The sequence below is a fragment of the Bubalus kerabau genome, chromosome 2 (genome assembly GCF_029407905.1).
Source record: "Bubalus kerabau isolate K-KA32 ecotype Philippines breed swamp buffalo chromosome 2, PCC_UOA_SB_1v2, whole genome shotgun sequence".
In the NCBI taxonomy this organism is placed as follows: Eukaryota; Metazoa; Chordata; class Mammalia; order Artiodactyla; family Bovidae; genus Bubalus; species Bubalus kerabau.
In genome coordinates, this window is record NC_073625.1 from 12011844 (window position 1) to 12030379 (window position 18536).

Consider the following 18536-nt stretch of genomic DNA (forward strand, 5'->3'; position numbering starts at 1 on the left):
GATAGCTTGAAGATCAGCCATTTGGGAGTATTTACATCACTGCTTTGCAATGCTACAAGTCAGGGCTCCCTCCCAACCACGCCCCAGAGTTGGCTATTAACTTTTTTTTTTTTGAAACCATGCCACACAGCATGTGGGATCTTAGATCCCAACCAGGGATCGAACCCAAGCTCTCTGGAGTGGAAGCACAGAGGTCTAACCACCAGACCAGGTGTTAATCATTTACCAGAACACCACTAGCTCAGTCTCAGCAGTAGGCTGCACCTATAACCATCATGGGACCCACCAGTGAAGTGAGCTCTCTGAGGCACTATCAGAAGAAGGGGAAGAGAGGTGTATTGAGGGTCTCAGATGCCTATTTATGAAGCAAACATGGGTGAAGTCCAGCTGAGGTCTGAGGTGGCCAAGGGCCCCTTTCCCACTCTGTTCACAGGGATAGCCAGAAAGAGTTGTAGAGCAGCCCCACAGCACCCACGAGGCACCCAGCTGCAACAGGGTTGCATAAATGAATGAGCTAATCCCTTTCTCACATGCAAACCCTTGAAATATGAACTAATTAAAATAAACACTCATCATTTTAAAAGTGGGAAAATTTACTGTGAATCACCTTCCAAGGCCAATGGCATAGAGTTCCTCAGCAGGACAGGACATGGTGAGGCTTGTCCCATGGCGGAGGGGAAGTTTAGGGAAGGTTTTAAAGTGCATTTCCTTGCTGTCAAGTGCTGATAACATTCCTCTTTTAGATGACCCCAGACAGGTTGATTTGAGTTTTCCTTGGTTCCATGGATGCCCATCTAACTGCCTTCAATTCCACAGCAAGTACAGAAATCTAATTTCTGCAGCTGAAACACCTCTTCCTTTCTAAGTACTCCCCAAAGGAAGAAGGTTGGTGGTCAGCTGCATGGTGATCAATTTATTATTAAGGTTTTTCAGTGTGGACAACACTGAAGATAACCAACATAAATATCTGAACATAATACCTGTTCCTGGGTAGTATTGGGATTGTATCAGACTCTTAACAACCCCTGCGACTAACAGATAGTCTGTTTGTGAAAGACAAACAGACCAGAAAAACACACACACCCAGCACAAACAAATGGTTCTGTCTTAAGCCCTTAATTATGTTTCCTAGCAAGATGGAGGCTAATGGAAGCCATATGTGCCGGAGGAGTGGCGGCCTCCCAGATCCTTGCAGCCTCTGCGGGCCCGAGGGGGGCCGCCAAGTCTCTGATTGCCAGTCTATTGAACTCCCCATCTTCTTCCCTAAGAAGCTTTTTCTTCTTTAGATCTGGGAAGACCTAACCAGGGACTTACATCCATCCCGTCTCCAAAGGTACTTTGTTTCTAGGGCACTATTCCTACTGATGTGTGTGTATGTGTGTGTGCTCAGTCTGAAAAAGTTGTACAGGCAGTGAGAGTGTGAGAGTGCCTGTGCAATGCTCGTGATGACTGGCTTTGAAATTTCCCTAGTTCCTACCCAGCTTACCGAGCTAGAGAAGACAAGAGGTATCTTAAGGCATCAGGCTGATTCCATTGCACAAAAAAGTTTCCTCTCTTAAAAGGACGTGAAGTTGCTAAAAAACAATATGGCAGATGGGCCTTACACAAAGTCCAGTGGGATGATCTAATGCTACGGAGAACATGGACTTTGCAATTAAATAGTTTTCCAAATGATCCGAACTTGGTCTTGCCACTGATGTCATCTGAACGGTTACAAGGCCTCAAAAGACTGCCCTGAGGACTAAATGACTGATCTTCTATCTCAGGGACGTTCTTTACAGATGCCACTGCTGAGGGCAGCAAGCCAGAGAGAGTAAGCTCCATCCTCCATGAGTCCTTATGCTCCATTCGAACTAGCCTTGCTGTTCTGGGTTGTCTTTTCTGATTTTGCCTGGAGTATTGGGGTACAAAAACACAAGGACTTTAGGGATTGGTCACAATGAGAAAGAAGACATGCAGACAAGGCCTTGGGTTAAACCATCTGGGTGCTCAGTGGCTCCCTCTTTGGTCCTGGAGAGCCAGCAGAGCCACTCCACAGCTCAACTCTCCTGTGACCCCTACTGTTCACTGCCTCCTGCTTTCTGCTCTCATCCCCAAACAGGAAAAGTGGATAGATAAGTAATTTCTCATTTACATGCACTTCTCCTAAGATTCTTAAATTGCTTTCCTGCTAGTATTTCCTGACATCTGAAGCCTGTGTGAAATACACAACATATGGGAACTATTTCCATCTGGCGCAACAGAAAATAAGAATCTGCCTATATTGTAATTAGCTTCTAGACTTAACATGTTTAGTTCTGAACCACGATTGCATTTGTTGATATATGTATTTGCTTTTAGATCACTGAATTTTTTTAAAATGTAGTGGTTATAAGGTGACTGAAGTTCAGCCTACACCTTCCTGTTTGGAGGACATGGAGAGAGGGTGTGGTGTTTTGCAACTATTATAATTCTAGATTCTCACTGCCCCTAAAAGCAACTTGAGGAAAAGTTTCCTTTTTAGAAATTTACATCTTCTTGAGCAGAAGTGATGGATTATTTAGGTAATGAAATAGACTCTGCTGGTGTTGTGGGTGATGGCGTAACTGACGGCAGCCGTATCCATTCTCCATGAACATCAGAGCTGAGAGCTGGGTTCTGGCGTAGGACACGAGCTGTACTGGAGCTACAGGCACACTGCCATGACTACCAGACCCTGGGAACAACTACGGAATGTCTGCCACGGGACTCAACGGGCAAAATCTGGAACCTAAAAGCATACAGCCAGATGCCGAACTCTCTTAGATCAAGCAGTACCCCAAAATAAGTCCTTATTAAAGGACACCAATGAAATTAACTTCTTGTTATTTTCATGTAATCAAAAGCCTCTCACCTCAGCTTCCTTCAGTTGAGGTGCTAAACCGGCCGTGTTCTCTTTAGATTCAGGGGGAGTGGGTGATCCCAGGGGAATATCTGTCTTTGGAGCCTAGGGAGAGAGATATTTTATATAAATTAAGCTGTCTGCTCCTCCTGAAACTCAGAAGCACTTCTACTTTAGTACTTTTCTGCACAATTTGCTTTCCTGAGTTCCTTTCTGGATGAAATAGGCAGTATATGTCCCTGAAATAGCAACTTAGTATTACCTTTTAACTTTTGAGCACTCTAGATACAAAAGTTTCAGTCTAATCAGATTCTGATACTTAAAATCCTTTGTTATTAACAAGCTACTTATTTGCCATTCTGATCCTGTCCTCACTCTCAAAAAAAAACAAACGAACACAAAAGTTGCCATTTCTCACTTAGGCATCAGTTTCTGCCAGCACTGATATAACTTAAGTTAAAACTGACATCTTTGGTGTCATTTTTGGTGGCTAGTAATAAATGATTTATTCAAATGAAAGGTGTTACTTAATAGAAGCTCCTGCAATACCTGAAGAGGGAGGGAGGGAGGGAGGGAGGGAGTGGTATTTTAGAAGAGCTAGCTAACCTGTCTTCAACAATTACATTAATTATATTTGAAAAGTAAATCTCTGCTCTTTGGAAGTAATTTCTTCATGTACTTTGGAGGGAAGAGGGCTACATATATCCAAAACTATGGTATATTCAGTTTCATGTCTCAATTCTCTACTGAATCTAGCATGCTACTTGTTTTCATTTTGTACATATGAAGAATAGAAGTTTAAAAGCATGTATTAAAAACAACAACAATAACAATAAAATGCCTAGGAGCCTGTCCTTTTGTCCTTAATTCCCAGGTAGCTTTTCTTAATAGTACTTCTTTTTTACAATATATATATATATATTTTTTGGGGGGGTGGGCTGTGAGGCATGTGGGATCTTCATTCCCTGACCAGAGATAGAACCCAGGCCCCTGCATTGAAGGCTGGAGCCTTAACCACTGGACCGCCAAGGAAGTCCAATTCCCAGATATTTCTTAACCATTCCAGAAAGCAACATCTGGATCAAGAATTTATAACCCTCTAGATGGAGGACCCTGGTAGACTGCAGTCCATGGGATCACTAACCATCAGACATGACTGAGCGACTTCACTTTCCTGCATGGGAGAAGGAAATGGCCACCCACTCCAGTGTTCTTGCCTGGAGAATCCCAGGGACGGGGGCGCCTGGTGGGCCGCCGTCTCTGGGGTTGCACAGAGTCGGACACAACTGACGCAACTTAGCAGCAGCAGAATCATTCTGAAACTAAAATTTAGCTCTGAGACATTTCGCTACTCTAAGACTTCCTTGCTACTGAGAGCAGTCTAAGAATGACAAACAACTGGTCTGTCTCAAAGAAAGAGGAAGAACCCAGGAGCCTGGTAGAACATGCTCTATGCTCCAGACTTTATCTCCTAAATCTCCCTAGAATGCTTCTGGACAAAGCCCAAATCCAGATCAGTTTCTGAAAATTTGGAAAAGGAGAGCAAGATGGTGTTTCCTGAAGTACATTTTTCATGTTGGACTTCATGTTTTCCTCAGCTTGCCCGAGGAGTCGATAGCATAACCAAGATTCCAAATGATTGGTCCTCATTCCAGAGTGCTTAGGTCCATCCACTCGGCCACAAGTGCAGCCTCTTCTCTCGTGGGCCCTCCTTTCTCACACATGCAGCTTCCGAGTCAGACGTGAAGCCACAAAGCAGGGAAGTGAGAGGCCCCTTCCGATGGGCCCAGAGCAAGATGCTCTGGTGATTGGGCCAGTCCTGGGCTCTTCAGAACGCCAGGAGAACAACAGCTAGTGAGTTAAGGCGATCACAAATGATTAAGGAAATGGGCTGAAAGGAGACAAAGGAATTGTTTATTTTCTAGATTGGCCATTCACCACTTAAAAAGTAATAGGAATCTGGGCAAATGAGACAGACAGGAAAGAACAGGAACCATTCAGTCTCAAAGGAGAAAGAATGGTGAGGAGGAGAAAAAAAAAACCTCTAAGAAGACTAGATACTTAGAAAGAATAAAGCCAGACTCCTAATAAGAAATCAAATAAGACTCCTAAACACAGCAAACAGCTGTAAAGCTAGAGGTGGTTTGAGTGATTTTCATTTTTTAAAGGAATTTTTAAAAGATCTTAAAGCCACTGGAGAAGGCAATGGCAACCCACTCCAGTACTCTCGCCTGGAAAATCCCATGGACGGAGGAGCCTGGTGGGCTGCAGTCCATGGGGTCGCTAAGAGTCAGACATGACTGAGCAACTTCACTTTTACTTTTCCTTTCATGCATTGGAGAAGGAAATGGCAACCCACTCCAGTGTTCTTGCCTGGAGAATCCCAGGGACGGGGGAGCCTGGTGGGCTGCCGTCTATGGGGTCGCACAGAGTCGGACACTACTGAAGCAACTTAGCAAAGCCACTGGGGCCAAATTCCAAAAGATAAGCCCAAAAAAGAGGCCTACTCTGACTATAAGAGGAAACAAGTTTGCAGAGCGACCCCAGTCGTGAGGTCTGGGTTCCCGCAGAGCCAGGACTCACCTCCCCACTGAGTGGTATCTCAATCGGCTTCGGCTTCATGTCTATTAGATAGAAGGTCCGGGACAGGAGCAAAAGAGAAGGTGGGACATTCTCCTTCAGGTGGAGGTCCTGCCACTGGAGAACAGAAGAGGGATGAAACATGACAATCACAGACTGTTAGAGTTAGACGTGACGCCCCACTCCCTGCATCTCCTCCTTTCTGGTTCTCACCGCCCCCCAGGCATACGCTGAGTACTAAGAGCAAGGACAGGGGCATGTCTCCTGGCTGCTGCATCCCTGCTTGTGCCCTACAGCCCCTCACAGTCAGAGCTGCTGCTGCTGCTGCTAAGTCACGTCAGTCGTGTCCAACTCTGTGCGACCCCAGAGACAGCAGCCCACCAGGCTCCCCCATCCCTGGGATTCTCCAGGCAAGAACACTGGAGTGGGTTGCCATTTCCTTCTCCAATGCATGAAAGTGAAAAGTGAAAGTGAAGTCGCTCAGTTGTGTCCGACTCTTAGCGACCCCATGGACTTCAGCCTACAAGGCTCCTCCATCCATGGGATTTTCCAGGCAAGAATACTGGAGTGGGGTGCCATTGCTTTCTCCTCACAGTCAGAGAGGGAGGTTCAATTAATCTCTCACACCAACTGTGGATCAAAGGAGGTAAGTATCTTCAGTATAAAGTAGATAAATGTAAAAGATTACATCAACCTCATTCATAACTAAAGAAATTAACATTAGAATGAGATGTAATTTTTCAAGCTCCAAATTGGCCAAATTTTGGATAGGAGTGTGTGTGTGTGTGTGTGTTAGTGAGTCATGTGAGTCTTTCTGACCCCATGGACTATCGCCCACCAGCTCTTCTGTCCATGGAGTTCTCCAGGCAAGAATACTGGAGTGGGTTGCCATTCTCTCCTCCAGGGGATCTTCCCCACCCAGGATCGAACCTGGGTCTCTTGCATTGGAGGCAGATTCTTTACCTACTGAACCACCAGGGAAGACCATAGATAGATAGATAGATGCACACAAGACAAAATTCAAAAGGTAAATTACCCTATTCTCTAGCTACCCTATTTCCCTCCCTGGAAGCAACCACTGGTACAGTGGTTTGTATCAGTTCCTGATACAATCTTACAGCAATATCCTATGCGTATACAAATATATATTTAGGGACTTGCCAGCACCAGTGTTTCTACTGCACTGGGTGTGGGTTCGATCCCTGGTCGGGGGAACTGGGATCCCACATCCCTGCCCCATGGCCCAAACAAAACAAAACCTTAGTGGTAGCCACAACACTTGAGCCAATAAAATATTAATAACAAAACCAAATATACATTTATATGTTTATCTTTACACTAAGGGTGACATATACACACTTTTGTCCCTTGCTTTCTTTCACTGAAGTATCTTGGAAATTGATTTGTACCAGTAGATGTAGAGCTGCCTTCTTTTTATTTCCTTATTTTTTGGCCACACCATCCAGTGTGCTGGATACAGAATCCTAGTTCCCCAACCAGGGATCAAACCCACACCCCCTTCAATGGAAGCACAGAGTCTTAACCACTAGACCGCCAGGGAGGTCCCAGAGCTGCCTTCTTTTAAATGTCTGTAAAGGATTCCATTGATGGAAATGCCATAATTTATTTGATTTTTGTACTAATTAACTTTAGGCTGTTTTCAGTCCTTTGCTATCATAAATGGTGCTGCAGTGGATAATCTTCTAGGTATGTCATTTTGCACATGTGCAAGAATATAGGATAAATTCCTAGAACTGAAATTTCTAGGTCCAAGTAAATGCATTTTTAAATTTGGAAAGCTGTTGCCAAATCTCCATGCAGGATTTTACCAGCACTCCATGAGTGCCCTTCTGTCCTTACACCCGCCCCAACAGCATGTCACCCACCTCTGACCTTTCCCAAGGTAACAAGTGCATGTGGAATCTCATAGTTTTAACTTTTTTTTTTTTAAGACATTTTGTAACATTTGTAAGTTTATCATTTTTAGCTTTTCCTTTCTATGAAATGTCAGCCATATCCTACCACAGGATTTTGGGAACAGTAATCCATAGCAATCCATGAAGATTGTATGGTTGGCTTAGTTTTCTTGCTCCCTTGAAGGGGGATTGTAAAACAACACATCCCTCCAACAAAACAATTTGACAGGATGAAGTCACTAAATACCCTACATGCAGGAAATAAATGATGTTTAAGTACCCCCTAGAACATGCTCCCCTTCCAGTCAGAGCAGGTCCAACATGGAAGAGGAAATCACTACCTGATGTGGTTCAAAGCCACAACAGTGGTTCCTAGCCCTAAATAATTTGTGCACACTTTTTTTTTCAGCTGTGCCAGACCTTAGTTGCAGTATGCCAGACCAATAGTTGCATAACTGAAGCATGGCGGCTCTTATCTGCGGCATGCGTGATCTTTAGCTGAGGCAGGCAGGCTCTCTAGTTGCGGCATGTGGGCTCTCAGTTGCGGCATGTGGGATCTAATTCCCTGACCAGGGATTGAACCTGGGCCCCCTGCATTGGGAGTGTGGAGCCGTGACCACTGGACCACCAAGGAAGTCCTTCCACAGCACCTTTTACAGTAATGGGAATGAGGACTGTAATAAGAGTTATTATTTTGTTTTAAAGCAGTTAAAACAGTTTAAATGCTCCATTAAAACCCACTGTTTGGGAGAGAGTACGTTATCAGAGGGAAATCTGCTACAAAGCTAACACTTGACCCTGGTTTGGGGCATGAATTGGGAAAGCAGCCCCAAAAGGTGTAGGCCTTCAGGGGGATTCACCCAGATGACAGGCCCTGTGTCAGAGCTTCAGCTCGGGGCCCTCATGATACCCGGAGGAGGAGGCACATTGGAGGGTGGTCCCAAGACTTCTGTCCCTTGTGTACCTACGCCTTCTCCCAGTTACTCAATTAAACATTAAACTCCGTGCTGCCATGAAGGGATTCTGCAGATGTAATTCCAAGTCTAAAGTCAGTTGACCTTAAAATATGAAGATGACCCAGGTAGGTCTTGCCTAATCACATGAGGCCTTAAATACGGAGCTAGAGGTTGGGTGAGAAGTTCACTGTAGATGGAGAGGCCGGAGGGGCTGAGAATGGCCTGGGGCTGGGAGCCAGTAAGGAAACAGGGCCCGCACTCCCACAGCTGCGAGGAGTTGAATTCAGCCAACAAACTGCATGAGCTTGGACATGGAATCTCCCCCATGGCCTCCAGAAAGGAAAACAGCCTGTACTTCTGACCTGCAGGACCCAGAGCTGATCAGCAGGTGTTACTTTGAGTGGCTAAGTTTGTGGTGGTGTGTTAGCAGCTACAGACAACTATTCAACAGAGTACCGTGTTGCAGTCAAAGCCAGCTTCTTCAGCGGCCCACGGCTCTGCCAAAGAAGGCCAATTAGGTAAGTTGGCAAGGCAGAAATTTAAAAACAAGGCCTGAAAATGGGGAGGGGGGCTTCCCAGATGGCTCTAGTGATAACGAACCCTGCCTGCCAATGAAGGAGACATAAGAGACATGGGTTCAATCCCTGGGTCAGAAAGGTCCCCTGGAGGAGCGCACGGCAACCCATTCCAGTATGCTTGCCTGGAGAATTCCATGGACACAGGAGCCTGGAGGGCTACAGTCCATAGGGTTGCAAAAAGTCAGACATGACTGAAGCAACTGAGCAGACACACAAACGGGACGGGAGAGAGTTCCAGGGAACAGGGCCCAGGAAAGCGACCACTTGCCTCTGTGAGCTGCTGTCTCAGCTGCCCCTCAGTGAGACCCAGTGACAGCATCCCTCTGGCCCTGCAGGCAGCTTGGAGCTCCGACACACTCAGAGCATTCACCCCTTCCTTGGCAATTACCTGGGGGAAAAGAAAAAAAAAAAAAGAAGGAATGGCATCAGGTCCTTTGGTTCCAGTTTTGCCTAATCCTTCAATTCCTACAAGTCAGGGGAAAGGCAGAATCAGCTAGCTTTCCCACTCTGTCCCCTGCACTGACTGCCACAAAGGCCAGGCGCTCAATAAAGCCAGGTGACCTCAGGAGGTGCAGTGGTGGAGGTGAAGGGAACCCTGCCAACAGGTGTGAATAATATCAGAAATTTATAGAACTCCACCGCCTGACCCCGAGGTGTTTCTCCCTCGCCTGGTTGTGACAGCCCCACCCCACTTCCCTTGAGTGGCGACTTTAAGACTCATTAGAAAAGCATTCCATTTGAAACGCTTTCAATGTACCATTTGTTGCACATCCCAGCAATATTCCTCCCCCACCCCCCAACCCCGCAAGAACAGCCCCAACTCCCTGGGCCTCAAAACTCCTTCAATAAATAACTTAACACAGTTTCTACTTGGTAAGACCCCAAACTATGGGACTTCTGGGACCAGTATTGTTTATTCCACAGTTTTGAAAGCAACCACTGAAATCTAAATGGGGCCAATGGGATCCTGCCTTCTCAGTTCTGGGAATCCTGCTCCCTCAGGCAGAATGCTTTTAAAGCGGCTAATTCAGATTCAAGAAACATTCTTTCCACTTTGTTAGGACACTAACCAGTAGTTACAGTCCAAATGGTGCCCTTACTCCTGAAGATGTTGGGGTCCTTCCTTCCCTCCTTGGTGGTCCTTGGCCACCCCTTCTTACCAGGGCGGCTCACCAAGATCCAAGGGAAGGAAGCACAGGGCAAGTGTGGGGGGCGGCAGGGGAGGGGTGGGTGTTGAGCACTGTCCTTGGCAGTGAGATCTGCTGTTCCCCGGGATCTACTAAGCTGCTGTTCCTTCCCCATGGGTCCTAACTGGTTTTGATTAGCCCCAGCTAAGACATCCAAGCTACTCACTGCTTACAAGACCTTCTCAAGAGCCCAACAGGCAACTTCGAAAGTGAGTCATCAAGGTTCAGGTTATCAGCGGTTGCTCAGACCACTCATTCTGCCAGAACCAGCCTCCAGGCAGACCTAACAGAAGGCACTGCACTTTGTCACAGAGCCACCCTAAGACAGTTCCCAAGGCCAGGCTAATTCCCTCCAGCTGTAGTTCAGCTCTTACCTCATCATCTGCTTTTATAGACTTCAGCCTCATCAGTAGCTGGAAGCGAAGCAGATTGTTGGTTCCAAAGGACTGCAGTTCCAGCAGTTTGCAAAGGGCCACCAGCTGAGGTCGGTCGAGGTGCTCCAGGGTCAATTGATCCTCAAAGAGTTTGGAAAATTGAACTATCTCCTTGGTGCTGGGCTTGTGGCCTGTCTGGACCTAGGCAGTGGGACACAGGGACTAATAAAAACCTGCTTCCTGCTTAAAGAATCTTCCCTGTAGACCACGTGAAAGATGCCAACGCATTTATGGATTCTATCTTATGTCTGGAAGTGGGCCCTGAGTTACAAAGAGGAGTTAAAAAAAAAATCTGTCAGAAGTCAGCCTAAATCAACTGAACATCAGGAGAAGTTCAAAAGTTTGAGTTTCATTGTACTGTTTTTCTAAGTAGTTATTAACATCTTCAAAGCATTGATGGCTTTAAGATAGGTTTTCTGCAAACTCCCATAAATTTTTGAAATACTGTATCTCTGTAACTGAGATATTTGCAAATTCAGAGATGAGGAACAATCTGGAAGCTCTGTGATAACATGGAGTTGTCTGGTTTTATATAAAAGACTGACACCTGTTTGACGTAGGAGGAGAACTGGGTTGAGGCGTCCCCCAGCTGGGCCCTGTTCCTCTTTGCCATTTCTGTAATCGTTTCTTGAAGGAATTTCGCTAGTTCCAACTTGGCAGCCATTTTCTTTCTCTGTTTTTCTTCCTTCATGATGGAAGAGGAAAAGGTTAGAATTAATCTTTCATGATTACAACTTGATAAAGATGAGAGAAACATAACTGTGGCGTTGTTGCTTGTCATCTCTACTTCATGAATGAATATTCTTGTTAAACCTAATTGAAGGAGTTTTGTGAAAACCAGAGAAAATTAAAAAGTAGCCTCAATTTGCAACTTTTCTCCTTAATCTTACCTTTCTCACTAATGCAATCATCATAAATATTGGATGGGTTCAAAATAGTTCCCTCAGTGGAAGTCTTTGTCACTCTTTAGAATAAAATATACACTATCTCTTAACCTGGTGCAAACCATCTAGGTCATTGGTCAAGCTGACCCCTGGTCTGAGTGACCCCAGATTTTCCTTGGCCACAAACCAAACTAGGAAATTAAGCTAATGAAGCTTACAAATTAAGAAGAAAACAAACACAATTAATTACAAGATAATGAAGTGCTATAACAGATATAAACAAAGCACTACGTAGAAGGGAATTAAATGCATACTCTTAAGACATATGTTAACCACTAATTCTAAATTCTAGTTCACTATCAGATATAATGTGGTAGTATTTTCAAAATAACCATGATCAGGGTACATACAGAGGAACAGGAATAAATGTGTTTTATATACATATATCAGATCAGATCAGATCAGTCGCTCAGTCGTGTCCGACTCTTTGCAACCCCATGAATCGCAGCACGCCAGGCCTCCCTGTCCATCACCAACTCCTGGAGTTCACTGAGACTCACGTCCATCGAGTCAGTGATGCCATCCAGCCATCTCATCCTCTGTCGTCCCCTTCTCCTCCTGCCCCCAATCCCTCCCAGCATCAGAGTCTTTTCCAATGAGTCAACTCTTCGCATGACGTGGCCAAAGTACTGGAGTTTCAGCTTTAGCATCATTCCTTCCAACAAAATCCTCCCCCCATTAAGTTGCCCAAGAGATTCTAATGACAAGCAAATAATAGCAATCATTGTTTTTGTTTTTGTTTTTTAGAAATACCTTAGAAGAATCAGCCCCCTAGAATCACACAATGGCAATACCATAATTAAAACTCACGCAACCATCGATTTCATTCATCTATTTATTGAACATTCACCGTGTGCTAGGTGCTAGGGTAAAATGGGCAACAACAGGTAAGAATTCCTGCCCTCAGGAAACTTCTAGTCTAATGGGAGAGACAAACATTGTCAATAATAAACCAGTAATTCCACTGCTGCTGCTGCTAAGTTGCTTCAGTTGTGCCCAACTCTGTGCAACCCCATAAATGGAGGCCCACTAGGTCCCTCCATCCATGGGATTCCCCAGGCAATAATACTGGAGTGGGTTGCCATTTCCTTCTCCAGGTAGTTCCACAAATTAATGTAAAAGTATATCAGGCAATGAAAGAGAAGTGCATGGCGCTGGGACCTTGTGTAAGCAGAAAGCTAGGTACTCATCTTCACTCTCTTGCTCTCTCCCTCTGTTCATGGAACAAAGCAAAGGAGAAAGTATTTTCTAATACTGTGGCCGTGATATGTATGTGCATATGTTCAGGAAACAAGCAATGTTGAGGAAAGAGGAATACTTAGACAAATCACTACCTCATCCCCCACCTCTTTCTGCATTCACTAACAAGTTCCTTGGGGACTTCCCTGGCAGGTCAGTGGTTAAGACACTGCACTTCCACTGCAGAGGGTAAAAGTTCAATCCCTGGTCAGGGAACTAAGATCTATCATGTGACATGGTGCAGCCAAAAACAAAACAAAACAAAAAAACCCCACCACATACACATTCCTTGGAATCCCATGGTATTAATCCTAGACCCTGACTATTTTAGATTTAAGCAAACTAATTTCAAACCACTGCCAGGCAGTTAAATATTGCAATTTGATTCTACCCTTTAAATCTGTCTCAAACCTATCTTCAAAGTCTTACTCCTGATGAAACGTTTATAATTCAGGTTTTGTCCTCCCTCTCTCTCATGCTACTGTAATAACATTCCAGCTGATTCTCATTTGGCTCCGTCCTCTTTCATCCTTCCTGCCAGCAAATTGTTTTCCTAAAATATAGCTCTAATCATAATTGATTAGATGATTTAGATTGATCTAAAATATAGATCACTTTTTTTTTTTCCCCTCATCCTCTGCTTTGCATTCACCTTCTATCAATCAACATAGTCAAAGTCTAAATTCCTGAGGGTGGCGGATACTTTCCAACCTGACTCCAGCACAGTATGTGAGTCTCATCTTCTCCCATGGATCCCCTGGTGCTCCCTGCTCCAACTACAGAGGACCAGTTGGTGGTCTCTGATTACGTCATACGCTTTTATACTGTTAAAGCATCTTAAACGCTAGTCCTTCTATTCAGAATGACTTTCAAACAGTGTGGTAAAATTCTACTATTCTGTCACTTCAGGTCCATGGTCACTGAGGCATGGAAACATGTCTCAGTCTGATTTAAAAGTTGCCTTCTTTGTTCTCTCATGGGGCAGGGTCCATGCTTTCATCTGTCTGTCTGGCAGAGTGGCCGAGATGGAGAGAATGAAGGCACTGCCTTGGTTGGCCAGCCCTTCACCTTCATAGTGGCCATCAAAGGAGGAAGAGGACACCCTCCGCTTGGGAGCTACTCATAAGCACGCAAGGGTCTGTTTGAGTAAATCACGCCTGCTGGTCATCTAGTCACAGTTAATTTTTGTGTGGCCAAAAAATAAATTGAAAAAATAATTTAAAAAAATTTATAGGGGAAATAGGAGCAGGGGTCAGGAGGTAGCTGGACATCCTCTCTACTTTCTGCTCAATTTTTCTGTAAACCTAAAAACTGCTCTTAAAAAGATAAAACTCTATTAATTCTTTTAAAATCTTTCAAAATCCTCATACCTTTTTGGATTCACTTTCAAAAGTTGATGGCAACATCTCTGGGAAAAGTTTCAGAAACACTGGCAGTAAGAATTCCATGAAGGGGACGATGATGAACACCATGAATGGAACCAGGCGGAAGAAATCAGCACAGGTTCTCAGCAGCTAAAGAATTAAAGGCATATGCAAATATCCATTATTTCTGGCCATGCCAAAAACAAAAGTCTGCCTCAATTCTGAAAGCATAAAAACCCAAGGCAGCTATTTATAAAATGGAAAGGCCGGATTTTCCTCTGTACCTTAGCTCAGAAGTAATGTTTATGGGATATCTTCAAGGAAATCTATGACAATCAAAACATATTATTGGCATCTGAGCTTTCATCTAAGTCAGTACTTTAATAACATGGTATCTGTTACAATTGGTTTTTCAAATGCATATACTTAATACATTAACAGCAGTTTCTACTCCAGATGCACAGATCAAACTTGAAGCCTCTCAACCCCTTGGAGAAATTAGAAAACACAATTATAACCATTCCATGGGCAACTATACACATATTTTAAGAGCCCATCTACAGGTATACAGCAAGTCGGTTGCAGATAAGTCAGAAACTCTGGTTCTCACCGTGAATTACTATTCCTACTCTGGGATTTTTTCAGAGGAATTTAAAAGTTGGTTCATCAACAGTTCGTTTCAATTTTACATTTTCTTTCTCAAATATGACTCTTGCCTACCCTTCTTCTCTCTCGTCTGGTCAGCACCTGTCCATGCAACAGCCTCCAAACCATCCTGGCAGCAACTTTGGTGTCAATCCAAAGCAAATAGAATCCATTGTAATAATATTTCAGTTCATCCATAATTATTTGTCTATAAGATCGCTTTCCTTCCTTAATCTTCATGCCCACTTCTTTCGTGGGCTGAGGGCTTGGCACCTGAGGTTTCTTTGCTGTTTGCTCCTGCTGATGTTTATTGGGGACCTCCTGCAACCAGCAAGTCGAAGTGTGCAGCTCTTGGAAGATTCTGGCTCGTAAATGAAGTACTTTATTGCCTGACTGACTTGGATGGGAGTACTTTTTGCTTCCATAGTTCTTCATATAGGTTTTGTTTAAATGGGAATCTGGCAAGTGAAGAAATGCAAATGATGGGGAATAAGAAGAGCTGGTAGGCAGGACAAAATGGCTAGGGAATCTGGAATAAAGACCAACAGCCTCTAAGTCAAGCACATACTATTACAGAATGAAAGAATAAAGAAATAAATATTTTATCTGGTAAAAATAAAACAATCATTTTTAATCCTGCATTTTTCGAAGCTGATCATGTTCCTGAATGAATAACATACAACTTTTTAGTCCAAACAAATAACACTATGTTTTGTGGGTGAATGATACACTCTGTGAGATATATCCTAAGGATAACTGTTGTGTTACAAGCTAGAAACTCTGTGACTATTAATTTAAAAAGCAAACACTTTTCCATTGGGGCTATGTGTGACAGTTTGTCTCTATTGTCATTAAGCAGGTGGAACACTTGTGTTTTCAGCTACTCTACTGATGATAGAAATATTGTTTGAATGAAACACTTCATGGTCCCTGTGGGGATTAACCAATCACATAATACTACTTTGTCTATGCAGTGCCCAGGGACTCCTTCAAATAAGAAGGACTTACAGCTGAAATGTTATTCATCTAAGACTCCTAACGAATATTGGGAATAAGAATTAGAATTAGGCTCCCCAGCCAGGGATCTCTACATTCCAGTTTTGCAACAACTCACAATCTTCAGCTAAACTGACACATCAGATTGTTTGAAAATAAAAATAAGACCCAGTTAGGTAAAAGAAAGTTTCTGGCAAAGAGATTTCTTTTCGCAAAGAGATGGCTTTTTCCATTCCTTCAGACTATTTTTGCCAAGATAAAGCATTTTTTGAATGGCCAAAAGGGAAAATGTACAATGTATTTGGCACACAGTAAGTTCTCAGTGAATATTCTTTGGAATAAGTAAGTGATAACAGACTGTACTGGGGCAGGTATAAGCCCTAGGATTGGCTTGCTTGCCAGCCATTTTACTCCTTTTTACATCTAAGGGCTGCATGTAACATTCATCAGTTACGGTGGTGTCACTCTAAAGCCATTACATTTTCTATCTTACCTGTTTCACACTTTTACAAATTATTCAGCCTGAGTTCTAAAGCATATAGAAAATCTAGGATAAGTTTAAACACATTAAAATGCCTGCTTCCTAAAAGCCAACACAATTAAAACCAAGAAAGCTTTAATTGTGTACTGAGTCTATCCTTTTACATGTATCTTTTCCATCTAGAAAAATAAGGTTCATATAAATAGTGGAGGGAGGAGGGAATCCCAAGGCTTACCTTGTCCAGGCAATAGCTAAGACTGTTTTATAATTGTAGAAGGCCATATTTATATTTCTTTCAACGAGTCAACATAGGGACCTGGGCAGAAGGAGTAAGTAAACAATTCAGTACCTTAAAAACATACCAGTTATTCAGATACCAGGATTTAAGTGTTATAAACTACTTCAAGGGTAGAAAATTTGCATATTCTATTCAAAGTGTAAAATCTCCCTCAAGTTCATTTCCAATTTCATTCTTCATTTCCACCAATCAGGAGTAATATTTTCTTAGCCCTGCATTTGAGAATGGTACTTTTAGATCCCCACACATAGAAATGATCTCTAATACAATGATGTTCATATGATGATATGGTCTTCAAAGATATTTTGATTTCTGGTAAATAGTACTTAGTAATTTACTTGAATGGTTGCCAAGTGTCTAAGAAACTGATCGAGACATACTTATTTGTAGCCTAAAATTACAAGTAGACAGTAAATTTTCTTCTGCATTTGTTTTCAATTATCTTTACTCCTTACTTGGCCAAGCTGCTGCCAAACCTTTAAAGACTGAAAATACTCATCAGTGAAAATATGAAAGATACCTACTAATAATTCATAAGTGGAGGAAGCCTGGTTTCCTATGCTAACGATTCTCCAAAGAGCCCAAGTGAAAGTCGCTCAGTCGTGTCTCTTTGTCGTGTCTCTATACAGTCAATGGAATTCTCCAGGCCAGAATACTGGAATGGGTAGCCTTTCCCTTCTCCAGGGGATATTCCCAACCCAGGGAACGAACCCAGGTCTCCCGCCTTGCAGGGGGATTCCTTACCAGCTGAGCCACAAGGGAAACCCAAACTCAGCTTTAAACCTTTAAATAAGCTTTGCCAAAAATTTTGACCATCCTACCAGCGCTTTTCAGCCAAAGGCAGCAAGGGAATTAGTTTCTCACACTGTCGACTGTTTTCCTGCAGCTGGGAAAGGAGTTCCAGTCCCTCCTGGTCGGAAACCTCAACCATAGAGCTGACGTCTTGAACAAGAATTCAAATGATTCTCCAGAACATCTGAACCCAGAAAGGGCATGTCGTCTCCTGTTGGAGGGGGACAGTTACTCTGCTCTGAGCAACCACTTCCCAGGAGGGCGGGGCCGAGGCCGAAGCGGAGCGGGACCGAGGCGGGGAGGGTCAGGATCGGGGCCGAGGCGGGGCGAAGCCGAGGCGCGGAGGGGGGGGGGGGGGGGGGCGGAGTCGGGCCGGGGGGCGGGGCCGTCGGCGGGCCCAGCCTGCGCTTCCGCACAGCGCCTCCAGCTCACCCCGGCCCCAGGCTCGCTGGGTTACCTTTGCTTCTGATTCTCGGCGACACTGGGGCAAAAGGCGCCCTCGGCTTCCCCAGAAGATGGCTTTTGTGCGCCTTGTGCGTTGATGGGCTGTGTTTGCTGTGGTAGGGTCTTGGGGGGGGGGGTCTTTGTTTTTTTGGAAAGGGGATGGTGCGGGCAGTGGGACCACGAGCTTTGGCGGTCCGAGTTTATGGAAGGAAGGCGAGGAGCATCGGGGCGCAGGGGGCGGAAAAGAAATGAGGAAATGAAGCACAGGGGCGGGGGGTGGAGGCTGAGCTCAAAAGTTGGGGCGCGGGTAGGGAACCGAGGTCAGAGGCTGAGGAGAGAGCGGGGTGGGGCCTGGAAGATGTGGGGAAAGCTGGGCGCCGATGGGAGGAGCAGGATACGGACAGGAGCGGGCTCCGGAGGAAAACAGGCGGGCGCGGTCCACCGAGTAACAACCTGAGGACTTGTCCCGCCCGCCCCTACCTCCTCTGGCCGGCTCCCGGAACGGTTGCCTCAGTCCTCCAGTGCCTTCCCAATGCCCCTCCACCCCCGGCTCCCCCAGCTAGAAGGGCCAGAAGCCAAGTCTCTATGGCTCCACCTCTTTCCTCTGCCATCACGTCACTGTGAGTGACGACACCACCCGCCAATCAGTTCGCAGATTCTGGGGCGCGAGGGCGTCCTTCGCGGTGGCAGCCCAGGAGGCAGAGAAGTCCGGTTCCCACCGGCGAAACGACTATAGTTTAAGGAGTTGTCTGTGCTGGAAGGCTCAGCCCTGCCTGTCCCTCTTCTGTAGGCTGTGGATTCACATCCCTCCCCCACCCCCAA

The 18536-nt window shown here is 44.8% G+C and overlaps 3 protein-coding genes across 3 annotated transcripts in view; 1 reads left to right on the forward strand and 2 right to left on the reverse strand.

Annotated features, from left to right (window-relative positions):
• Window positions 1-575: 575 nt before the first annotated feature.
• On the reverse strand, window positions 576-14792 carry LOC129643007 (LETM1 domain-containing protein LETM2, mitochondrial). The gene is made up of 8 exons (XM_055567077.1): window positions 14669-14792; window positions 14065-14208; window positions 11059-11196; window positions 10452-10652; window positions 9159-9278; window positions 5444-5557; window positions 2873-2965; window positions 576-1891 (listed from the first exon to the last, which is right to left on the reverse strand). The coding sequence occupies exons 2-8, from the start codon at window positions 14164-14166 to the stop codon at window positions 1838-1840; spliced, it is 822 nt and encodes a 273-aa protein (XP_055423052.1). The 5' UTR covers window positions 14167-14208; window positions 14669-14792; the 3' UTR covers window positions 576-1837.
• LOC129643010 (LETM1 domain-containing protein LETM2, mitochondrial-like) lies at window positions 14222-18301 on the reverse strand. Its single transcript, XM_055567087.1, has 4 exons — window positions 18195-18301; window positions 17300-17481; window positions 16416-16496; window positions 14222-15232 (listed from the first exon to the last, which is right to left on the reverse strand). The coding sequence occupies exons 3-4, from the start codon at window positions 16460-16462 to the stop codon at window positions 14758-14760; spliced, it is 522 nt and encodes a 173-aa protein (XP_055423062.1). The 5' UTR covers window positions 16463-16496; window positions 17300-17481; window positions 18195-18301; the 3' UTR covers window positions 14222-14757.
• NSD3 (nuclear receptor binding SET domain protein 3) overlaps window positions 17697-18536 on the forward strand; it is a 103790-nt gene continuing 102950 nt past the window's right edge. The window contains exon 1 of the mRNA XM_055567051.1: window positions 17697-17803. The gene's annotated coding sequence lies outside the window, so the exon portion shown is untranslated. The remainder of the gene's footprint in view (window positions 17804-18536) is intronic.

Bases quoted from the DNA above. Each gene is read 5' to 3' on its own strand.
- LOC129643007 (XM_055567077.1), bottom strand. From the start codon at position 14,166: ATGGTGTTCATCATCGTCCCCTTCATGGAATTCTTACTGCCAGTGTTT. The intron at 10,653-11,058 runs GTGTCAGTCTTT...CCCACTGCCTAG, and splicing joins TCTCCTCCTACGTCAAACAG to GTCCAGACAGGCCACAAGCC. The intron at 5,558-9,158 runs GCAAGTGGTCGC...TCTGTTCTCCAG, and splicing joins TGAGACAGCAGCTCACAGAG to TGGCAGGACCTCCACCTGAA.
- LOC129643010 (XM_055567087.1), bottom strand. From the start codon at position 16,462: ATGGCCTTCTACAATTATAAAACAGTCTTAGCTATTGCCTGGACAAG. The intron at 15,233-16,415 runs GTAAGCCTTGGG...TCTTTATTCCAG, and splicing joins TTAGCTATTGCCTGGACAAG to ATTCCCTAGCCATTTTGTCC.